At 30.7% G+C, this 24,613-nt stretch overlaps 1 protein-coding gene across 12 annotated transcripts in view; it reads right to left on the minus strand.

Annotated features, from left to right (window-relative positions):
• LOC114330686 (muscle-specific protein 300 kDa) overlaps positions 1 to 24,613 on the minus strand; it is a 603,413-nt gene that overhangs the window by 195,940 nt on the left and 382,860 nt on the right. For all 12 annotated transcript variants that reach the window (XM_050652274.1, XM_050652275.1, XM_050652272.1 and 9 more), the window contains 3 exons: positions 7,239 to 7,401; positions 2,378 to 2,520; positions 1,105 to 1,256 (listed from right to left, as the gene is read on the minus strand). In XM_050652274.1, coding sequence (XP_050508231.1) covers positions 1,105 to 1,256; positions 2,378 to 2,520; positions 7,239 to 7,401 — 458 coding nt within the window. The remainder of the gene's footprint in view (positions 1 to 1,104; positions 1,257 to 2,377; positions 2,521 to 7,238; positions 7,402 to 24,613) is intronic.

A 24,613-nucleotide genomic window follows, 5' to 3' on the forward strand; every position in this document is an offset into this window, starting at 1 on the left:
CAACTGGTTTTAAAGCAATTAATAAATCGTCAGTTTGTAAAAAAAATTGAACATCCCGCATCTCGGAAACGAAGCGTTTGCGGACATATTATGATTATAAAACAAATTGTCATCATTTTCTCATGTAAAATTACCCCTAAAGTTTGTCGCACTTATTTAGAAACATCCTGTACTGATGACGAACATGGCCAGTTGTTAAAGTACCTAACTTTTTTATTATTCAACATAAGCGAATGAATCGAAAGACAAAATGTTAAGAAAACCTGAGGCTATACTTGGGTTTCAATTTCAGTATTTTATAAATGCTAGAATAGTCCACAGGGTGATGCGAACTTTGAGAAAAAAACACAGTTTGATTCGTACACCCGGTATACAATGGCAGTTTAACTGTCTAGCAACAATATTATTACATTGATATTGTCAATGGATAAGGCTATAACGTGGTAAAAAATCACTTAAATCAGACAACAGGTTTAGGAAATTCAAAACATCAAAAATGACCAAATTTTTAGTGGATCGATTTTTTTGCACCGCAGTATATATGAATTGTCAACACAATTGTGTCGACAATTACTCTTCCATGAGGTATTTATAACCACCTATAAGACGGAAGTTTCTTAAACATTGTCATTATAGAAAAAAATAATCTTAAAGTAATGTTCTTTGTAGGAAGCTCTGAAGATAGCATGTGACATGACATACTAAAAGTATTTAGCTGATTTAAAAGAATAATTTTACACACTCATACATAAAAAATAATTTTACTATTTTACACAATCATATTTTTTGAGAACATACACCTTTTGCCAGTTTGACCTATATTTTAGAAGTGTGTACAAGTCCAAGCTATCTATTGTGCCTATTAGACAGAAATGAGGAACTAAAAAGAAGCCATGAGAAAAACCTTATCTTATAATTTTGCTACTTTCCAACGAAAAGAAATTGATTTTTTAAGTTATACAACGTATTGGTTAGTACATATTATAATTTTGAATGACATCTTTTGGAGTACAAGGTAAACTAATACTCCTTAAGAATTCCAGTGAGTGATTCATAACTAAAAAATGCATGAAAAATTCATAAAAAAAGCAAATAAAAACTCACCTTTCGTAGGTTTCATCAAGTTGTTGCAATTTAGAGGAGAGCGCGTTCGCAGACGCTGGAGAGCTCTCCTTAAGGTATGTCAAAATAGTTTCTGAGAGTTTCTTGACCTCTGCCTGGTGGGTTTTGATACCCTCAGCTTCAGCCTGTAGTTCCTGTAATAGAGCATATCATATCATATTATATTACCAATAATTGTTCCAAATGTAATCAATAGAATACAGCAATATCAACAGAACAAATTAGGAAGTTAGGAAGTTAGGAAGTTTATTAAGGACCAACAGATCCTAACGAAAATCGTCTCGATAAAATATGTGTGAAGAAACAGTTCTAAAGTCTTTACATAGTAAATATATTTTTCTTAGTTCAAGAAAAAATACTGTTGCATTTGGGTTCAATATATCGAAGGCCACTAAAGTTACAAATAACTCTGGATAGAGAGGATGTTGATTCCTGTAAATTGATATCTGGTTCACTTAGGACTTAAATAAAGGGTGTGTCAAATTCGAAGTAAAAAGTTATACCAATTGCAAAAATACCTACACGTTCGATACCGTCTAATGGTAAAACATGCACAGACGTGTAAATTGATAGGATTCTGTACATCGAAACAAGTTGGTGGTCAATTAACTAAGTAAACTTATACGTTCGAACAGGTTTTTTTGATGGTTAGAGGAAGATAAGTATGTTATATGCAATAGGGAGTGTTTCCATACTAGTTTCCAATAGATAGGTTGAAGATTCTAGAAATAGAACCCAGCTCTGCAAACAAAACCTCCTCTCACGTCCACGCAGACACAATGTTTCGCTTAACCACTGGATACGTGGAGTACGATAAGTATCCGTTACGGAGCAGATGAGAGATGATGAAGGGTGAGTTTATTTTGCCTTAAACCTGGAACATTCCGGCGGAGGGATTAAAACCTAACAGGAAAATAAATTCTGGTGCTTCAGGTTGGGGAACTTCAGAGCTTAGTTGTTGGATCAGTTCTTCAGCACAAAAAATGCACCAAAAAATCAAAAAATTGCCTAGGAAATATAGATAGGAAACTCTTAAGATGAAAATTCTATCGATAAGGACAATGAATATACGAATATGGAAACAGGAAATATTATTCTAGACACTGTTGCACTGACGGAGATAAAGAAAAATACAGTTGGTTGTGTTTATATAACACAGCTGTACTAGTATGTAAGTACCTATTACAGTCTCCAAAACTCCTTTTTTAATTATATAACGATTTTTATTTTTTAATATATTTGGAGAGTTGCTTACCTCGACACTCTTCTTAGTTTGAACAACGTGGTCCTTGTTTCTCACTACGTAGTCCAGATGTTTAGCTTTTTCTCCAACGGTGCTAAGAAGACTTTCGAAGTTTTGTAGTCTTCCTTCAAATACCTCCCACATTTGGGATAATGCTGTAAGAAAAAACAAATTATTAAACATCTATTTTAAGTTTATGATAAAATAAATTAAATTTGAAGACGTTAGTAATGTGGCTAAGACAGTGAAGAATATATAGAAGAACCACCTGTAGTTGGTGAGATCAAGAATATACCTACATAAGAATCTATAGAAGAATCTTATGAGAAGAATGTCTTGATAGAAACAAGACATATTCTTTTGCACATTCCATTGCACGGTCATAAGCCGCCTCCACTTTAAGTCGTATGTATTCTTTTTCTAATATCATCATTCTCTTTGCCTTATCATTAAGCTGGGTCAGCTTCCCTAATTATATTTCTCCACACAATATTAATGACATCTCGGCTCATATCAATATTAATCCGCTTTACCAACACGTCCTACCTAATTGTCTTTCCCCAGGTCTTCTTTGGTCTTCCTCTTCTACTCCTTCCAGGAATCTGCACTTCAGCAATTCTTCGTATTGGGTGATTAGCGTCTCGACGTTGAACATGACCAAACCATCTTAACCTATGCTTTCTCATTTTGCCATCAATCGGTACCATACCTAGACTTCCCCTAATATACTTATTTTTAATTTTATCCTTTTTTGTCACTCCACTCATACTCATCCATCTAAGCATTCTCATTTCCGCCACATGCATTATGCATTCGTTGTTCCTCTTTCTTTTTCATTTGCCAATATTCAGTTCCGTACATCATAGCCGGTCTTATGGCTGTTTTATAGAATTTTCCCTTCAGCTTCATTGGAATTTTTCTGTGACCCAACACACCACTCGCTTCCTTCCACTTCATCCATCCAGCCCTAATTCTACTGCATGCATCTCCATCTATTTATTCATTACTTTGTAATACCGATACCAGGTATTTAAAACTATTGCTTTTCACAATCATTTCACCATCCAAAGATACCATTTTATTTGTAGTAACTCCATCTTTAAATGAACATTCCAAATACTCTGTTTTTGTCCTACTAAGTTTTAAACCTTTTTCCTCCAGAGCTTATTTCCACTGTTCCAGTTTTTGTTCTTAGTCTCTTTCACTATTTCCTATTAACACTACATGCTCAGCATACATTAAGCACCATGGAATATTATCCTGTAGTTTCGCTGCTATCTGGTCCAAAACTAATATATGTAGATAGTCTTTGTCTAATATGTCAACTCTATATGAAACATCACTTCGGCCTTTAGACATTTTCTTAGTTCCTTTTATCAGTGCTTCTCGAAACCTATTTAAATATCCGTTTATTCTTTCTTCTGTAGAATTAATCGAAGCTTTTGTTTGTAAGATCAGCTTCGTCTGATGTTTTGAATTTTTTATTAGATCCTTCTGATTTTCGTCCAAGGAATTTATGTCCCTGTATACTTCATCATTTACCCGAAATACTGATGTGAGGACTGTTCCTAGAAGTCCCCCTTTCGGCCTTTTTGTAACTTCCAGATCTAATGCTCTACTGATCATTTTTGCTCGTTCTTGTTCCTCTTTAAGCTGACTCGATAGTGATTCACAATCTATTATATTGCTTGCCTTACACATATCTTCCAGAGATTCTACTATTGAATCTCTATCGTCTGTTCACCATCTAAAATTCTTTTCTTTTCTAGATGAGTTTTTATTCTAAATATACCTCGATCTATGTATACATCGCTTAGATGCACTGAGTATATCCGGGGGATGGGGCATAAATTTTGCACAAGTCTGCATTTGAAGGTTTCAAAAATACTAAAAATAGTATTAGTTCAGAGAAATAAGGAAAAAAATATCCTGTTGGTGACAAACCGCATCCAGGCCGAAACCAAATGTTTTGAGTAGTATGCACATCTATATTAATAACCTATGTTTCCTGCAGCCGAATTTGATGATATACATACAGTAGGACGCCCATTATCCGGGGCTCTATTAACCGGGGTTCCAATTAACCGGGGTTCCAATTAACCGGGGTTCCAATTAACCGGGGTTCCAATTAACCGGGGTTCCAATTAACCGGGGTTCCAATTAACCGGGGTTCCAATTAACCGGGGTTCCAATTAACCGGGCTGACAAAAAGCAAATTTTTATGTTATATTTTATTTATGTATTTATTTTTTTAAGTGTTTAATACAATATACATACATACCATAATTTAATATACACATGTAAGTACATACATACATGTTATGTGAAAAAACGTTTGTTTTTTAATAAATGTGATTTTTCGGATAAATTTTTTTAATTATCCTTCTTATCTATTACATTAAGTCAATAAAATAATGTATTTCCATTATCCGATGTTTTCGATTATCCGTGCACCCCCAAACCCGTGATTACCCCGGATAACGGAGGTTCTACTGTAGTTATAAACAAATGAAGATCAAAAAACGGTAAATTTTCGTTTTATTCATCTATAACCAAAAAGTTAAGCATTTTAAACAAATTTGAGAGTGAGAAACTCATAAATCATATAAAAAACTTTAATATGGCGTTCGCTGAATATGTCTATCATTATTGGTTGCTTAGAAAATTGCAAAATAAATCATAAATTTTGAGTTTTTATAAATATTAGTAACTTATGTAAAAATTAATTTAGAACCTTCTTATTACACGGAATGCTGAGACTTCTGGTGCTTAAATCACACCCTAAATTTCAAAGCAATTGGTCAAATTAAAAGTTATTTAACTTGATTTTCCCAAATTAATTTTTTTTTGCAACACTATAAGTCAGAAAATGATGAAGTTACAGTAATACTTTGGATAGTTTATGAAAGAAGAAAATTTACACTATTAATTTAATTAAAAAGAATGACAAGAAATAATTCTAAATATTGCAAAATTATTTTGCAAGAACATGTGAATTAAAAAAGGGGGCTAACTTCGTCCCTAATTGTCCTAGGACAATTGTTTTTCTTTCTAAATGTGTATAAAAATTCAGTCTTTCTAAATATGAAAAATAATTTTTCTACGGGTAACGGTTAAAAAGTTATTCTAATTGTTTATAAGTAAGCAAAAAATCGACATGTTTTTGCAAAATAATTTTACACTGTTTAACATTACTTTTTGTCATTTTTTTTTAATTAAGTTAATAGTATAAATGTTCTTCATTCATAAACTGTCCGTATTACTGTATTACTGTAACCTCATAATTTTCTGACTTATAGTGTTGCAAAAAAATGAATTTGGGAAAAAACAAATTATATAGCTTTTAAACTATTTGACCAATTGCTGTGAAATTTAAAACAGAATTTAAGCATATGAAGTCTCAGCATTCCGTGTAATAAGAAGGTTCTAACTTAATTTTTAGAAAGTTATGAACATTTATAAAATCTCAAAATTTATGACTTATTTTGCAATTTTCTAAGCAAAGAATAAGAATAGACATATTCTGCGAACGCCATATTAAAGTTTTTTATATGATTTATGAGTTTCTTATTCTCAAATTTGTTTGGAATGCTTCACTTTTTAGTAATAGACGAAAGAAGCGAAAATTTGCCGTTTTTTGATTTTCATTTGTTTATAACTATGTATAACATCAAAATGGGCTGCAGGAAACATATATAGGTTATTAATATAGATATCCATACTACTCAAAAAAAGAATGTGTACTTTGTACGCACGCAAGAAGTTATACTTCTATTATATAATTTCAAAGAAATAAATATACTTAACAGGTTATTTGTATTTTATTTAAATATTAAACATTAAACTTTCTTACCTACCACTTTTAAATTTTTTTTATTAAAACGATACCACAAATTAAAAAAAAAAAAAAGAATATGAATCGTCTGGAATTTAAACCCGGGACCTCTCGATCTCCGGTCACACGCTCTCCCACTAAGCAATCTTCCCTTCGCTTTGACAGGTTACAAGATTTCTCATACATACTGACAAATTTAATAGACCAAGTGAAGTATACAAAAATACTTTAAGGGCCGGTTGCTCGAACGCTAATTAACATTGATCACTATCAAATATTTAATTACTGTCACAACTGTCAATGTCAACTTTGGTTGGGTTGCTGAAAACGTAGTTAATTATAATTATGAGATTAGTTAGCCAATTAACATAACAATTATTAACATAATTGATTAACTAATTTCATAATTGTCATCAATAATTATGTTTTCGGCAACCCAACCAAAGTTGACATTGACAGTTGTGACAGTAATTAAGTATTTGATAGTGATCAATGTTGATTACCTTTCAAACAACCGGCCCTAAATATAATTACTATTATTATAAAATATCTTATTCCCGAGGAAGACAAATCCAAAGACACAAAAATTATAATAAATAATACATTTACTAAAAACACTAATATATCCTTTTAATGACTTATTTGTGCTGACAGTGCTGATACATACATATCTTGAAAGATTAGCAATGAACTACATACTGTCTGTGTGCGCATGCGCCCGGGATTATAAAATTTCACTCTCGATCGTAAAGAAGTATAACTTCAAAAATTTGGTTTCGGCCTGGAGGGGGATGTGTCACGGGAAAAATCTTATTTCTCTGGACTATATGCAAAATATAAATTTTTTGTCTTTTGTGAGGTGGGCTCTCGTACTATTGATATTGTCACCAACGAACATTCTGAAGTAATTCCAACAACAAAATAGACTCATACAGAAAATGTAGATCTCCCCTGGACTATTAAAATACACAAAAAAAAAACAATAAAATTCCCAATAAAACTTTCCACTTTACTATAAAAATAATTTAAAAAACTGACCTGTAAGAGTGTCTCTCCTGTTTTCCAACCCCGACACGAGCGACGTCCATTCCTCAGTTACTTTGTCACTTTGAGACTGAATGTTGAGTCTGTTTTTCTGGTCTGCTTGCTGAATAATCTCATTGACACGTTCGTGGAGAAGGTCGAGTTCCAATTGTTGGTTCTGCAAAATAAGGGTGTAGAGTTAATACCAGTTTGAGTGACTTTCACGCCTGTGTTCACCGCTTGATAAACTTTCTTGGCGTTAAACTATTCGGTTTTGATACGTATTCGTAGAAATGAATGTATAATGCGACAATATATTTGTTTTATAACAATCAATTAAGTACTTATTTGCAAAACATCGATAGAACAGATAGGGGAGTGCAATTAGAACGAAATGCATTGTTTCGGAAAAATTCAAACAAGCTTATATTTTTCTAAAACTTTTTTTGTTAGTTTATATACATGTTAAAGTAAAAAGTTCTACCCGCAGATTTGGCCGTTAATTGTTTAAACAATAACAATTGTTTTGTATAAATAATTTTAAAAATATTGATAAATTCATTATTTTACTTTGATCAAATATGTTTCTATTTTGTTTTTGATTATGCCGAATCCTAATATGGCATTGCAATTTGAAAATTCTTATACAGAAGCTCTTATACAGTGTGTCTGCGTAGCTAGGAACCACATGGAAAACTTTTTTATTATCAATTTTACGAAAAAAAGTTATTCTTAATAAAATGCTCTGGATAGTCAAAAATCTAAAACTCAACCATTAGATATCAAATTTTATCAATTTTATACGAGTTATGTTAAAAATATGAATTTTGTTAAAGAGTAAAGTACCTTTATGTTCCAGAATATCAAAAAAGTGCTATTATGAAAAGTTTTTTGAAATTAAAAACTATGTTTAAATATACAAATACATCATTATAATCGAAAAAAAAAAAATTTCAATTTTTTCTTAAATTACGGATACTCATAATTTTATTACAATTATGATAACTATTTTATTATCACTTTTACGCAAAAAAGTTACTTCTTCATAAAAGGCTCTCCCTGGTCTAAAATCTAAGATACAACCATCAGATATCAAACTTTTTTAATTTTATACGAGGTATGTAAAAATTATGAATTTTTCTGAAGAGTTAAGTGCCTTTATTAGAAGGATGTAATTGAACACTAAAACAAATTTTTTAATTCCAAACAAATTTTCTTAATAACAATTTTCGATATTGTGAAATGTAACGGTACTTTACTCTTGAATGCAATTAATATTTTTTGACATACCTCGTATAAAATTAATTAAATTTGATATTTGATGATTGCATCTTAGGTTATATACGATGCAGAGTATTTTATAAAGAATAACTTTTTTTCGTAAAACTGATAATAAAAAAGTTATCAAATAGGTTCCAAGTTACGCAGACATACTGTATAAGAGCTAAAAATTTTTTTTGCTGAACATTTATTATTGTTGAAGCTTATTATTAAATGTATTTTAGGTAAGTTTTACAGAAAAAAGCTTTGATCACTTTGTATAAACATTTTTTTAGCTGGTAATTTTCGGTTTTTGTATTACATTTTTGTTATCTTTCTTAATTTTCTCAAAAAGAAATGGCCCATTTAATTTCTAAAGTAAACTAATTTAGTGCATTTTAAAGATTACATCCTAAGCTTTAAAAAAGCACTTATAAAACTGTAATAGATCTGTTCAAACTTGAGTAATACCGTCTTAAAATGGTGGTAATTCTATAAAACTACGAAGATTTCAAAAATTACATTTTTTGAGACGTCATATCATTTGAATTGAATTTTTGAGATTTTTTTGAATGAAAAATCATTTAGTAAGATGCTTGAAAGGTAAGTTGTGCAAAATTGAGGGTTTTATAAGAAAAATCGTATTAGTTACACATTTTTAAATCATTTTTAAACAAAATTCATGTAAGGCTCACTTTCCGCCCCCACCGCCCATACATTTTATTTCCTTTTATTATAACCATAAGATAGCTTAATTATTCTTCTTTCATGTTTAGTCCGTTCTTTAACGGTAAAATATTGCAAAACCTCTAAATTTTAAAGAACCGCTTGGATTGACATGAAATTTGGCATAAACATAGCTAACAAGTCAAAGAAAAAAGTGATATTGTGCCGATATGTGCTTTTGCCCTGGGGGTAGTTTTCACCCCCTCTTGGGGGTGAAAAAATATTCGTCCAAAGAAAGTCAGGAAATGGATAAATTGGCTAATTTTAAGTAACTTTTGTTCTATAGAGTTTTTTCACTAAGTCAATACTTTTCGAGTTATTTGGCAGTGAATATACTCATTTTTTCGACAAAATAACCACGCCTTTAGACGGTTTCTCGCAAATAACTCAAATAGTAAGTATTTTGTCGAAAAAACATTCTTAGCAAAAATATAGCCTGTAAAAAATTTAAAAAAATGGTGTATATGTCACGTCTTTACACCTAGTAGAAGCAGAGTTATAGCTAATGAAAAATTGGTTCATATTCGTCAAATTCCAAATGGAATACTTTAACGTGAATGAAATAACCAAAAATGAAGCAGATCTCGGGGAAAACTCATTACAACTTATTTAAAGTGTTTAAAAAAGCTTCATTTTTGTTTTATAAAAAAAAATTCCAGCATCAAAGTTAAACAAGTTACGCTCAAAATAAAGTTAGTCCCTTTTGGTTTTGGTAAAAGAATCGAGAAAATCACCCCCCAATTAGTATCTTAAATGAACTTAATCGTTACGACTTCACAAGTTTTTTGACTCGTGTATATATTGTTTATATGATCTGTAAGTTTCATCGGTTCCAAGTCCTTATTATTGAAAGGGCTATAGTTAAAAAGGGTTGAACGAGTCACTGATCACGAATGTATGCAAATTTAGAAACACCAAATCTTAATCAATTTTTGTCTAACAGAAAAACAAAAAAATACATAATATTCAGAAAAGCAAATCTGACTTTTTTTGTTTTTCGAGATTTTTGGTATCTCCAACAATTTTTAAGTTATTTTGAAAAAAAGCATATTTTCCAAAATTTAAGTTTTTAAAAATTTTACTTTGAAACCAAATTTTTTCAAAAATAAGCACTTTGAATCGATGAAACTTACAGATCATATAAACACAACATAAGTAAAATAATTTGTGGAGCGGTAACGATTAATTTAATTTAAGTTGCTAATTAGGGGGTGGTCTTCCCGATTTTTTTTTGCAAAAACAAAAGGGGCCAACTTTATTTTGAGCGTAACTTGCTTAAATTTAATGCTAGAAACTTTTTGTAAAAACAAAAATAAAGCTTTTATTAAACACTTTAAAAAAGTTATAATAGGTTTTCCCCAAAAAGTGCTTAATTTTTTGGATATTATACGTAGAAATATTCTATTTGAAATTTGGTGAATATGAATCTATTTTTCATGCTATAACTCTGGTTCTACGAGATCCAAAGACTTAACGCGTACATCATTTTTTTTACTTTTTTATAGGCTATATTTTTGCTAAGAACATTTTTTCGACAAAATACTCACTTTTTGAGTTATTTGCGAAAAACCGTCTAAAAATGTGGTTATTTTGTTGAAAAATGAACATATTCACTTGCAAATAACTCGAAAAGTGTTGACTTGGCGAAAAAGCTCTATAGAACAAAAGTTACTTAAAATTAGTCAGTTTACCCATTTCCGGACTTAGTTTGGACATATATTTTTTCACCCCCCAGAGGGGGTGAAAGTCACCCCCAGGGCAAAAACACACATCGGCACAATATCACTTTTTTTCTTTGACATGTAAGCTATACGTATGCCAAATTTCATGTCAATCCAAGCGGTTCTTTAAAATTTAGAGCAAAAACCGTGAAAGAATGGACTAGTTCAATTTGTAAAATTTTATTTGATCCATTAGTTAAAGAATTACATTAAAATTACTCAACCGTGTACTTCGCCGTACGCTAGTTTACAGTGCGCCAATGTTTGTGAGAAGGGTTACTTTAGCGTTATAAATAAAAAATTATAGAAGATACAAATTTAATCTTAGAAAATTCTTTATATAAGGTTTTTTTGTAAAATTTTCTGAATTTTTTAATGGTCAGGTCAGTTTTTTTCTAAAATTTATATTTTCTCATCTTATTTATTTAAAAGTTATTAGTTATTTAAAGAAACATCTAATTTCGTAGTTCATTTGTTTAATAAAAAATGAAGCACCCACTTCTCGAGTAGAACTTTTTGATATGTTGTTTATTAAACATTTCTTAACGTTTAACTACACGCGCTGGCGTATTTTGTACGCCAGATATAAGAATTCATTTAAAAATTTAATTTTTGACCTTGTTTATGTCTCTAACCTATCAGTGGAATGTGCTTTAAAATTTGGTTTTAGTTTCGTTTTAATCGGCGTTCTGGGAAAATCGTAATTTACAGTTTATTATTTGTTGTTTCCGGTGGTGCACAATATGCGCCACGATTATATTAATATAAGTAGTAATATAAGTACATATTTCAATTGTTTTTTAGTCATGGCACAAACTATATTTTTCTTTATAAACAATACCTTTTTCTCCCCTAAAAAATCACATTTCAAAAATTTTTTATTAGCAATTTTATTTCTCATGGAATCCAGTTATTCCGTAATTCCAGTTATAAATCCCAATTGGCTTACTGAGAAGGAACTCCAAGTATTCACTGATGACAAATAAGGTTTATAACAAACAACTATGTGTATTTTTTCAAAAAAAAAATAAACAAATCCGCTGTTGTGTATTTTCTTGTGGCGTATAAAGTATGCCACGCGTGTAGTTATGTCATAACTTGATGCGCGGGTAGTTAAAGGTTAATGAAATTACAAAAAGTTCTATCTTGTTTGATTTTTTCCGAAGTGAAAATCTATATGCACTCCCCTAAGACTAGTTTTCCGAAAAATCTGTTCTTATTTAATGTTTCATTTGCAGGAAAAAGAATATATCGTCGCAAAAATGGTAAATCACTAAATTTTTAAGAGTTGGTGGCTTGATCGAGGTGAAAATAAGCTGAACTTATTATGGAGACGAGCTACCGCAAAAAGAACTACGTAAAATAATAACGTACGATAATACTTTACGAAAACCCGAGATATTACAGTTTTTCAAGCGCGCTTTGTTTTGAAGTTACAGATTTCATGAGCTTGAATTAAATTCCCCCACCAAGCGGCCTCGGCGACCTTTATTTTGGTTTACTGATACAGGGTGCCGAGAAACTACCCACATAACAATGATGTTCGCATCATGTTCTAAGCATATACTACCAACATTCGTCGGAGTATATTCTTTTTAGTATATGTGTAGTACAAGCATAGCATCTACCTTAAAAAACATTCTAAATTTCATGTTGTTTGCATATACTTCAAAGTATATTCTCGTACCGAATATACTAAGTATATTCGTGTACGTAGGATCTCGGAATATTCGTAAAAGTTAACTCTTAGAATATACCTTTATCGAATATTCTTAACACATACTTATAAGTACATTCTTAACACATACTTATAAGTAGATACTTTTAAAATATCTTAAAAATAATTTGTATGTATAGGAAGTATAATATTAGCCTTATAGATTATCAACTTCGTTATTTTTTAGAATACATAATTAATAAAATTTATGTATGTAGGTAGTATTGGACGAATTTCATTTCAAAATTGTTGTAGGGTAAAAAAGTTTAAACATTAATTGTATTAACGTTTACATAGATACTATTAAAAATTCGTTTTCATAATTGAAATGACTTTACCATTTCGAGTTTATCATGAATCATTAGTATTTTTACATCCTTGGAATTTGCATTTAGGTACATTCAATTCAATAGGCCATTTCGCAGAACCAAAACGTGCCAAACTGCACAACCAAAGCAACCAAAGGCTTTGGCGTTGCCAACCGTCGAGTAAGCTTTTTCCGTCACCTTACCTTAAAAATTCCGACTTTTATAAAAAAAAACTTCCCTCCTGTTTACAAAATCTGAGAAGATATGTTGAATTATTTTCAAATATTTTGATTTTTTCTTAATATTTTACAATTTGGACTGGAACAATAATTCCCTTTTGAGTTAACTTTTTCCCTTTATCACCTTTAATGTTGAAAATTCTCGCAAAAAGGGAAATTTCTCTCCGTTTGGCAACACTGACCACCGATTTTGTTATTCCACAATACATTCATAACCCCCCCCCCCCCCCCCCCCATCATGTTCTGACCATTTCTATTCTTACCTGAATGGATCAGGGATAGGAAAAAACCGTAAAATATGAAAAAGAAAACAGGCATTATTTCATTATTTGTATCATCTATGGATCTATGCAGTGTTAAGGATGAAGGCGAATGATGTAGTACTAGGACTAAAGAACATACATAATCTGTTTATTTTGTTTGCGGTGCTTTAAAATACATATAATCTATTTTGATAACTCAATATTACTTAAATAGGTAAGTACATATAAGTATTATATAAATTTTAGTTACTTATTATGCATAGTTTAGTTTAGCTAAATATTATATAATGATTTATATAAATAACTAAAATTTATAAATATGTACTTACTTTTTAAGTAATATTGTAGAATGTAGGTACTAACTACATTCTCATTTGCAATTAAAATATGTTAATAGATATTTGGTAGAACCAGTAGAACCTAAGATGAGATTAGGTGATGCTGAAAACATACTTCTAAGCAATATAGCACTTGATAGCACTTTCTTAGAATATTCTTAAAAATATAATATTCTTCCCATACAAAGATGTGCTGTAGTACGTTCTTAGTATATAAATAGAAGGTTTATAGCACTTCCTTGGAATATTCTAAAAAGTACCTTCTTAGTATAAACTAAAAAGATGTGCGGTAGTATGTTCTAAGTATACACATAGAAGGTTTATAGCACGTCCTTGGAATGTTCTAAAAAGAACATTCTTGGTATATACTGAAAAGAAGTGCGGTAGTACATTCTAAGTATATACATAGAACGCTTAAGTACTGTAATGTAGTATATACTCAGTATCTGCTCTGCACATTCGCAATGGTAATTACGCACATTCTCAGTATATACTTTTTCTGAAAAGTATGTTCTGTGAATCTACTAAGAACATGAAATTGTTATGTGGGTACCGACAAACGAAGACAGGAGATTCCTCAGATAATTTTAATACAATTTAACCAAATTCACCTAGTCCGAAAATGCTTCCTGAGGGAGCTTGAGCTCTTTGAAGATGGCGGCTTGTAATTAGTTTTTCTTAAATACCTCCAGAACACTTCGGGTTAGAAAAATGAAAATTGGTAAACATATTTATCTTCCAGAGATAAATCGATTCCATCCATTGTGAATATCTAGTATTAGTCATAGGCGTCCTTTATTTGTGGGGCAACGGTTATTTTTTCGCATAACTTTTTTGTCTTTAATCTTTAAGCATTTTTGATACTGAATTATACTCATGTTGTATTCTAGTACTAAAAGGTACTCTTGCTTTAAGTCGGTAGGACACAGTTTTCTAGAAAAATCGATTTGAAAATTTTTCGTTTCCTGAATTTTAAATAAAATTGAAAAAAGTTTTCAAAAAAACGGTGTATTTACCAACTTAAAGCAAGAGTAACTTTTAGTACTAGAATACAACATGAGTTAATAATCTAATGTCAAAAATTCTTAAAAATTAAAGACAAAAAAGTTATGCGATAAAATCAACGTTGACCTACCCAAAACGGACGCATATGACCGGTACTAGAAATTCGCAATTAATGAAATCGATTCATATCTGAAATATAAATAAATGTACCAGATTTCGTTTTTCTAAATAGTTTTTTTTTTATTTTTTTTTTATATTAGAAAAACGAAAAATTTTCAAATCGATTTTTCTAGAAAACGGTCTGTTCTACCGATTTAAAGCAAGAGTATCTTTTAGTACTAGAATACCTCACAATTTAATAATCCAGAATCGAAAATGCTAAAAAATTATGCGATAAATTAACCGTTGCCCCACAAAAAACGGACGCCTATGACCTGTACTACAAAGCAATGGATAGAATCGATTTATCTCTGGAAGATAAATATGTGTACCAATTTTCGTTTTTTTAAATACATGCGTTCTGGGGATATTTAAGAAAAACTAATTACCAGACACCATCTTCAAATAGCTCTAGCTCCTTTAGGAAGCATTTTCGGACTAGATGAATTAGGTTAAATTATCTATTGGTGCAATATTTCCCCGAACAAATAATAATCTTGGAAAACAAAATAAGCTACTATGCCATCTGACATGTATTTATCCACTCGTATTTTTTATATTTTTCTATCGGCATTATTGATATTATCTAAAGTGCTGATTTTATTGATCTCATGAATGACGAAATCTTTTAAGCACGTTCACAAACTTCTATTTATAAAATTATCATTTATTTATTAGATAAATTGATAAGGACCCTATGATTGTTAGAAAAGTGTAGTTATTGGGTATCTTCTTATTAGATTATATCATTGAAGTAGTTGATAAATATTATTGTGAAATTTACCTATTAGATCAAAATATTTGTTTTTGTTATTGTTGATAGTAGTTGTGTTCTTAATTTTTTTTTTGATGGGGAGTATGCTGTTCTTCTGTTTGTAAATGTTCATTTCTACGATTTAAACTACAACAATTTAATTTGAAGGGTAAAAAATTATGAAACCGCCATGTGAATAAAAACTTTTGTACGGATAATTTTTTTGGAGGACTTGAACTATTTTTTTTTTATTTTGACGTTTTAATCAATGTTACAACTTTCATGAAAAATCATTTCTTTTTCACCTAAACATTGATTTGGAGAAGGCTCCAATTTGGAATCTAATACAGAATGCTTTATGGGTATTAAAATTTTATTTGAGTGGGATGGGAAGGATACAAGCAATTTTGCCATGGATGAGTTATGATCAATTAATTAGCAATAAAATATGCCTCATATACGGGTTTTCTCATTCCGAAAAGACTCAGATAGGTATTTAGCCTCACTGGTTGTAGTTTTCACTTTTACGTAGATACTATGGTTCTATTAGCATTATCGTAAAATCAACATATTTATTTTTAACGGAAAAATAGAAACTTGGAAAGAACGTTACACAAAAATGTTTGGGGGCAAACTGACAAAAGAAAACTTAGAGGAAATCGAAGTATTAAAAAGCTAACCGGAGATAACAAGGGAGGAAATGGACGAAGCCATAGATATAATCAAAACAGGAAAAGCATGTAGGGAGGACCAAATTGCCCCAGAAATAATAAAGTATCTAGGACTAAGGGGAAAGGAATGTCTGTGGATATTTTGGAAGAAACTTGGAAAAATAAAAAAATTGCCAAGGAATGACAAAATAATTTAATCGTATTAATACATAAAAAGGAGAAAAAAACCAATGCGAAAGCTACAGAGCAACATGCATATTGTAAACTATATATCTACATCGATAATAGAGAAAAGACCAAAGGAGTACTTCAAACCAAAACTTGGAAGAACAGGCAGCATTAACGCCAAATAGACAAATGACAACCTATAAACCTAGACAACATTATATAGGTACTTTTTTTTTCATTAAACCAAGTTTTTTCGTTATATTAAGTTTTATATTACAATGAAAGGAAAGTTTAGCAAATAAGAATAAAGTTGTTATCAATTGTTGTCTCATGGCAATTATTGTGTTTTAGGCAAATATGGTTTAGACTTTTCAAGTACATATAATTATACAATGAGATGCGTTGTTTAAGTTGTTGTTCAAGAGTTGTTAACTTTTTTAAACAGTGAATAGGTTAGGGTTATTTTAATTTGGTAAATGTATTTAAATTGCTTATCTTAATGACTTGTTCACTAATTATCTAATTATAACTATGCAAAAACTTCACATGAATATCACGGTTAGTAAGTAGCTAAACATAAATGAGGTTCTCAGAAAGGCTAATAAAATTCAGCTTCAATTGCGGTTCGTTTTAAACTTTACTCACAGTACAGTTCATAGAATCTGAAAATTGTATATACGGGTTCTGAATTGCTTATTTATGAACCCTACAATGCTTAGAGTATCTAATATGGCACCAAAAGAAGAAGAAAAAACAAGATGATCATAAAAAATTTCTTAAGTTTTCATATAAATAAAGAAGAGATAAGTACTTTTGGAAGATAGGTAAACAACAGTAGATAGAAACACAACAACTAATGCAAGAAAATGACAACACAAGACTGTATAAAAGAAGAAATTAAATAAATTCGAAAAACGCTAGAGAAACTAGAGTGTCTGGAGTAGGTACTATCAGAAATATTGAAACAGGAAATAAGAGTGCAGCTGCAGAAAGAAATAACTTCATAAAATTTCAGAGGAATTGCCCAATATAAGTACATAGTGACACGCCGTTACCAAATATCGCACCTTGAAAACCATAGGGCAGTAACTGCAAAAATCATAATATTGAGTTATGAGCATTTTAAGTTTTTGTAAAGTTAATTTTATTTACTGTAATTCCAAAAATTAAGCTGCAAACCTGGTATTTGGCACAATTGTCTTTAATTTTACATATTTTTATATGAATTAAGAAGTACGTAAAATTTCCCCCAGGAAATAGGTGTTTTAGCACATACGGCCATATGGTATTAAAAAATATATCAATTTTCGCACATGATACAGTAAAAATTCATATAAAATAACAGTTTTTTTATTGATTGTACTTATTTATTACAAATTTTTAGTGTTAACACTTAATCAAAGTCTTGCATATTATAATCTGTCGCTTATATAATGTCTGTCGGTTATAATTCGCTTTTCTTTTGGGATCTGCAGTACGACGTTGTATATCAATTTGTTATAGTCTTGTCGCTTACTTCCAGTTTTGCAATCAAATCTCTATGCAGCACTCTGTTTTGTTGCATTCAAAGGATGTTTCCTTAGTAGATCTTGCTTTCATTTTACGAGCGTGGGTCACATTTTGCACATATTGCCATATAGATCTGGGTTTTTTTTCCAATTTTAGAACCGTAGAGCATCAACTACTGCAGATAATGCCTGATGGTATAAAAAGAAGAACCGATTTTTGACAAAAGCCATAGGGATGTATCTTTCTGGTGCCGAACTTAAAATTTTTTGCAGACGCTGCTATATAGCATTAAAAAATAGATTTTTTTTCTTATTAGACTACATTCAAAGGTCATTTCATGAAAAAATTGCAGATATTGCCATATGGTTTTCAAGGTGCGATATGTCGTCGGCTTACTGCCAAAACCAACTAACTCCACTTTTTGTCGATTCTTAGTTAAGTACGCCTTTTTACTTAATAATTATCAAATAATGTACTGATGAAACCAGACACTTCAAAGCAGATTTTAAGTGTGGGAAACAGAAGGGTCTCAAAACGACTAACTCCAATGATGACACTTTTATTCAGCCAAAAACACAGACGTGCAGTTGTCTGCCCATCTCTGTTTAAATAAAATAGTATTTTATCATTTACAATATTCTAGTTCTGCCAAAACAAGACAAGTGCCTGATATGGAGGACAGTGATGTTCAAAGTTACCTGGTTCACTAACTTTGTACAGCCAAAACCCGACAAGTGCCGAAAAAAAAAGGTTTTTTGTACTTTTTTTTAACTTTCACTTCATTTTAATAATTTTTTAACAAAATGTTTCGTTTATAATGTTATTTACTTTTAATATTTTTCAGTCATTAAATCATTTTTAAATTCAAACGATTTTTCATTTCAAATTAAAGTTTAAAACGTCGATTCCTCAAAACTTTAAAAAGTGGAGTTAGTTGGTTTTGGCAGTAAGCCGACGATGTATAATCTTATCAGTAAAAAGTTGAGGTTGAAATTGGTTAATCTCGGTGAAGCACAGATCATAGTGGAATACCAGAGTGGATTTAAGCCGGGAAGAATAAATAATGATCAAATTTTTGGACTAAGTCAATTATGAACAAAATTTTGATTTAGACATGCTACTATGTTACTGATTGTTTCTAAGAGACGGTCTTACTTCATTGCATTCAGAATAGCTGTATCGTGAAACAATTACTGTAAACCAAAAGAAAGGAAGGGAAATCTAGAGATTTTGAAGAGAAAAATTCTATCGAAAATCTATAGAACGCGGAAAATGAGATGATTGGAAACCGTTTTGTCAAAGAAAAAAAAAAGCAGCTGCCAAGGAAGAAATGGATAGACTGATTCATCCATCATCCGTTGCATTTATCAATTAACACGTTGACGGACAGGGCGTCAAATGTATAAGCAAGTGTTGTGAATGTATTTTGCAATGTAGAATAAGGCCATTAGTGAATTTCTTTTAGCGCTTATAGTTTATGGGAACAATGGGTTTTAACATTTTTTGTAAACATATATGTACGACGTACGACGACCATGGACATCGTGTCACATTTTATATGCATCTGTAGATCTATCGATTTTTTTCTCACAACTCGTTATTTTAAAAATGTCGTCTATAGACGTTGTGTCACATTACATCAATGGAAATTAGACATCTATAGACGTTCTGTCTGTCAACGTGTTAATACAGTCTCTATTTCAAATATAAAATATTCTAGTTTTAGTCTGCGCGGTCAAAATAAAGTTTAGAAACAATAATTAGATCAAATTGTAATCATATAATAATAAAAGTAAAAATCAACCTTATTTACCTTTGACTTTCATAAGCACTTTTAAACAAATAGATTTTTCAAGCCGTACTATATCTAGCAATCTAGCTGATAAACACACTTATCTTAATACTCGCTGAAAACTGAATGAATGAAAGTGGAATGCAATGTGGAATAGATATAGGAACTAAAATTAAAAATTACTAGCGAAATCAGCAAAATCATACATACCTACATGTGATTCCCAGAAGTTTTTGGCACGTACTTTGCTAAAAATTGTGACTGACTCGTTAATGTAATGTAACTCATATCAATATCTCGCATGCAGCAAATATACAAAGTTACAAAGTAGGTATAATATTTTACAACCTACGAGGGAAAAATGAAAAATTTCACTTTCTGTACTCAAAATATAGTTTTTCTAATTCAGAAATGGATTTTAAGCGTTCTTGTATTACTTTAGATCCTCTAAACATCATGCAAGCCTACGCCATTAAAGTCAGAAGAGGAACTAGAGCCGTTTTATTACCAACATTTTATTTCCTTTCAGAAATACAGAGGTGTATTCTTCTAGTTTTGTGCCGTTGGCACCAAATAGCACAAAGCAGAGAAGAATGAAGAACTCATGGGGGAGCCTTTATCCAGGAGTGGATGCAAACAGGCTAAATAAGAAGAAGAAGATTCTCCTAGTGAAATAAAAATATTTAAATTTATACCCATAGTTATCAATGAACAACTTAGGGAACCTATAGACACAGGCAATGGAATAAGACAAGGTGATTCACTAAGTCCTATTCTATTCAATCTACTAGCGTATCTATAATGGAAGAGGATACATAATTAGGAACAATGAAATTAAGATTCTCTATGGGAAATAAAGTACCTAGGGATTGTACTGTTCAGCTATAGAGACGTTGAGTAAGATATCTAGTATAGTCGGTTCGCTAGACTCAGACACAAGTGGCTAGTGATTTTAGTCTGTAATTTTTTTTGTTTTTTGTCAAAATTGGCAAAATTACTAACGATTTAGTAACTATTAACTATTTAGTAATTATTTTTTTTTGCCAATTTTACCAAATTGGCAAAATTACCTACTAAAATCACTAGCCAGATTTGTCTGAGTTTAGCGAACCGGCTATATAAAGAGCTAAGAGCTAATAGATTATTAACAGAATCCCTATGAATTAATAGAATGCCCTATTAACAATATATGGCGTAAGCGACACAACTGTCAGATGAAATCAAGAATCTGTAAGGTCAGTATAAGACCATTAATGACGTACGCATCAAAAACAAGACTCGATATAGCTAAAACATAGAGAATGTAAAGACAAAGCTAAAAAAGTGATTAGTAAAGATTATAATGTAAATGAGTAAATATTTTTGTTAGTCAACTGCTGTTTGCATACATAGATTGCCAGAGAAAACTTATCAACGTTCTGTATTATTCTGTAAGCAAATTCCATAATTGAATTAGGAACCCCAATTTAAATCCTATTACACGCTAATTTAATCGATATGCAGATGCTTATTTAGCTTGTATTTTACTGAACAACTACTACTGTGTACATAGAGACATGCGTTTTTTAAGAAAAATCCTGCAAATTTCAAAGCTAAGTCAAAAATGCCCAATGCAAACTGTATTACATCTTCATTAAATCTTTATATAAATACTCTGCTAGATAAAAAACCTTTATAAGTACATATTTGCATAAGACCGAACAACGTGTATTGCACGAAAAGAAAATTTATTTGAAAAAATATATACAACCACTTTTCATCACACTTTTCATTTTTAAAAGAAATAATAGACTGTTCGATAAGTTTTGCCATTCGATAAGAGAGAACATTGCTAACAGCCTAATTTTTTTTTCGCTACATTGGAATTATACACTCTTCTGTCGTTCTGTCAATCCATTCTGTGTTTAAAAGCCATTTAGTATCGACGAATCACAGTATTTTTTGCAATGGAAAAATGAGTAGCGTGCAGTGATTGAATGTTTATTCTTGGAAGGCAAAGGAAATTTATGAACGAATGTTAAAACTAAAAGTGTATGGGTATAAGGACTCTTCAAAAAACTTTTTTTGTATTTAACAAAAAGCTACAGGACAAAAAAGGTTTGGGAAACACTGATGTAGAGTAAAGAATGTACATTGATCTGAAACTGTTTTCTTATGGCATTTAGCCACAATAGTGGTGTACCTAAAGAAAGTTACATTATTAATTAGCTAATGTTTATATGTATAATAATTGAAGGTAATAAACTAAGATGATTTATATGTCTATAACGAAGAAAGACAGAAGATAGTACAATGACGGGTGCAAAATATAATAAGATGCGTAAAAAAGATAGGACGTCAATGGATCAATCATGTGGACCGGTGGAGATTATCGAAAATTGTGAGAGGGAAAGATTAACAAAGGAAAGGAAAAGATCATTAAGAAAACAGAAATAGAAACTCATACAGAAGTAAAAACTTCGTTTGTACAATGGTATAAAAAAGTTTATTAAAAACCATTAAAAATGATCCAAAATGATTCGCAAAACGTTTTCGATCTAGATCAGGTCATCTTCAGTGCGTTCTGATTAGTACATGAAACTAGCAACCTTATGAAATTGGTAACATCGAGAAATATGGTTTAAATGATACTTATATGATATTTATAGCGACTCCAAGTCGATGTTAAAAGATTTAATGTGTTAGGAGTGCTGTTCTTATCGAGCAGGGAACCATGTTGCCCTTTGAGCACTACTAACACATTTAATCTTTTAACATCCATAACCCTTCGTCTGTGTCCATTGAACTGGCAAGAACCACAAGTTCTTATCGAGCAGGGAACCATGTTGCCCTTTGAGCACTCCTAACACATTCAATCTTTTAACATCGACTTGGAGTCCCTATAAATATATAAGTATCATGTAAACCATATTTATCGATGTTATCAATTTCATAAGGTTGCTAGTTTTATGTGCTAAGCAGAACGCACTGAAGATGATCTGATCTAGATCGAAAACGTTTTGCGAATACTTTTGGATGACTTTTAATGGTTTTTAATAAAAATTTTTATACCATTGTACAAACGAAGCTTTTACTTCTGTATGATTTTTTAATTATGGTATAAAGCTAGCTACTGAGATTTTCCCATTGATTTTTTTTAGAAATAGAAACATTAAGAAAAAACTGGCGTCCGGCGTCCTTACAAAGCGACATCAGTGTGAACACCAGAACACAAGTCACAAGTGCGATGGAGTACAATAATTTCAAAAGTAAAAGTGAAACCAAACAACTTCCAAAAACAATGACGGACGGATGAACAGAATAAAATTAATAGAGCAGGGCGCATCTGTAAAAATATTAGTACATTTGGACGTTGAGAGGTGACTCAAATTTTTTTGCAGAAATTGCTTGAAAGTAATTCAATTATTAATATTCAAGTTATCCTCCCTCTCAAAAAGGTCCGGAAAATTAAGGAAAAATTCGATTTTTTTCTTGGTTTTTTGATTATAACTTTAAAAGTATTCATTTCCGAGAAAAGTTGTACTGACATAAAAGTTGCATAATTAAATTTCCTACAATACAGAACTGGTTAAAAATTTAAAAAATAGTCACCCTTGTTGCAAAATAGCAATATGTAATTGCGAAAAAAACATACAAAAACAAGTATTCGCATTTTCCGTTTCTCAACCATTTATGCTACACTTAGAACCTTCATATTTCACCCAGAAAAACTTTATGATACAATAAAACAATACTGTAAATTTTATTAAGATCGGTTTAATAGATTTTGCAAAATAAATTTTGCAATCCAGCTTTCGCAAAAAAAATTAATTTTTTCAAAATGTTACAGGACTGAAAATAAAGCAGATAGCAAGTTGAAATCTTTTTTGGCTATAGAAGTGTACTGTTCCTTTCATTTGCAATCTGCAAAATTAAAATCGATTAACTACCACGGCGTCAGGAATTTTTTTAAATAAACATTAATTATTGGTGCTACGCGCAGGACAGCGGATAGTTTGCTCTGATTGGGCACTCCAATGACCTTTGATAATGATTGATACATTTTAATTTTTATTACATTTCGATATAAATAAATAAGTACATTTGTTTATTGCAAAATAAAAACACATACTCTATCCTTTGAAATAACACTTTTTGTTAGCAAAAACTTTCTTTGTTCATATATTTTAACTTAGAGAATAAAAGTTTATTATTTTTAAACATATGCAATTGTTTAAACAATATTTCAAAAACAATAATAAAATTAGTTTGGCTTTTGTGGAATTAAAATATTAAAATACAACAAATTATAGAGTAAGAAAATAATATATTAGATAAAGATTGGAATAAATTTTGGTGGAAATCAACTTGTGTGAATCGAACACCGCTGTCCTGCGCGTAGCACCAATAATTAATGTTTAATAATAAAAATTCCTGACGCACTGGCAGTTAATCTATTTTAATTTTGCAAATTGCAAATGAAAGGTACAGTACACTTCTATATGCAAAAAAAATTTCAACTTGCTATCTGCTATAAGTCCTGCAACATTTTAAAAAATGAATTTTTTTTGCGAAAGCTGGATTGCAAAATTTATTTTGCAAAATCTATTAAACCGATCTTAATTAAATTTACAGTGTTGATTAAATATATCATAAAGTTTTTCTTGGTAAAATATGAAGGTCCTAAGTATAGCATAAATGGTTGAAAAACGTAAAATGCAAATACTTGTTTTTGTATGGTTTTTTCCGCAATTATTGCTATTTTGCCAGAAGGGTGACTA

This window comes from Diabrotica virgifera, chromosome 5 (assembly GCF_917563875.1).
Source record: "Diabrotica virgifera virgifera chromosome 5, PGI_DIABVI_V3a".
NCBI lineage: Eukaryota > Metazoa > Arthropoda > Insecta > Coleoptera > Chrysomelidae > Diabrotica > Diabrotica virgifera.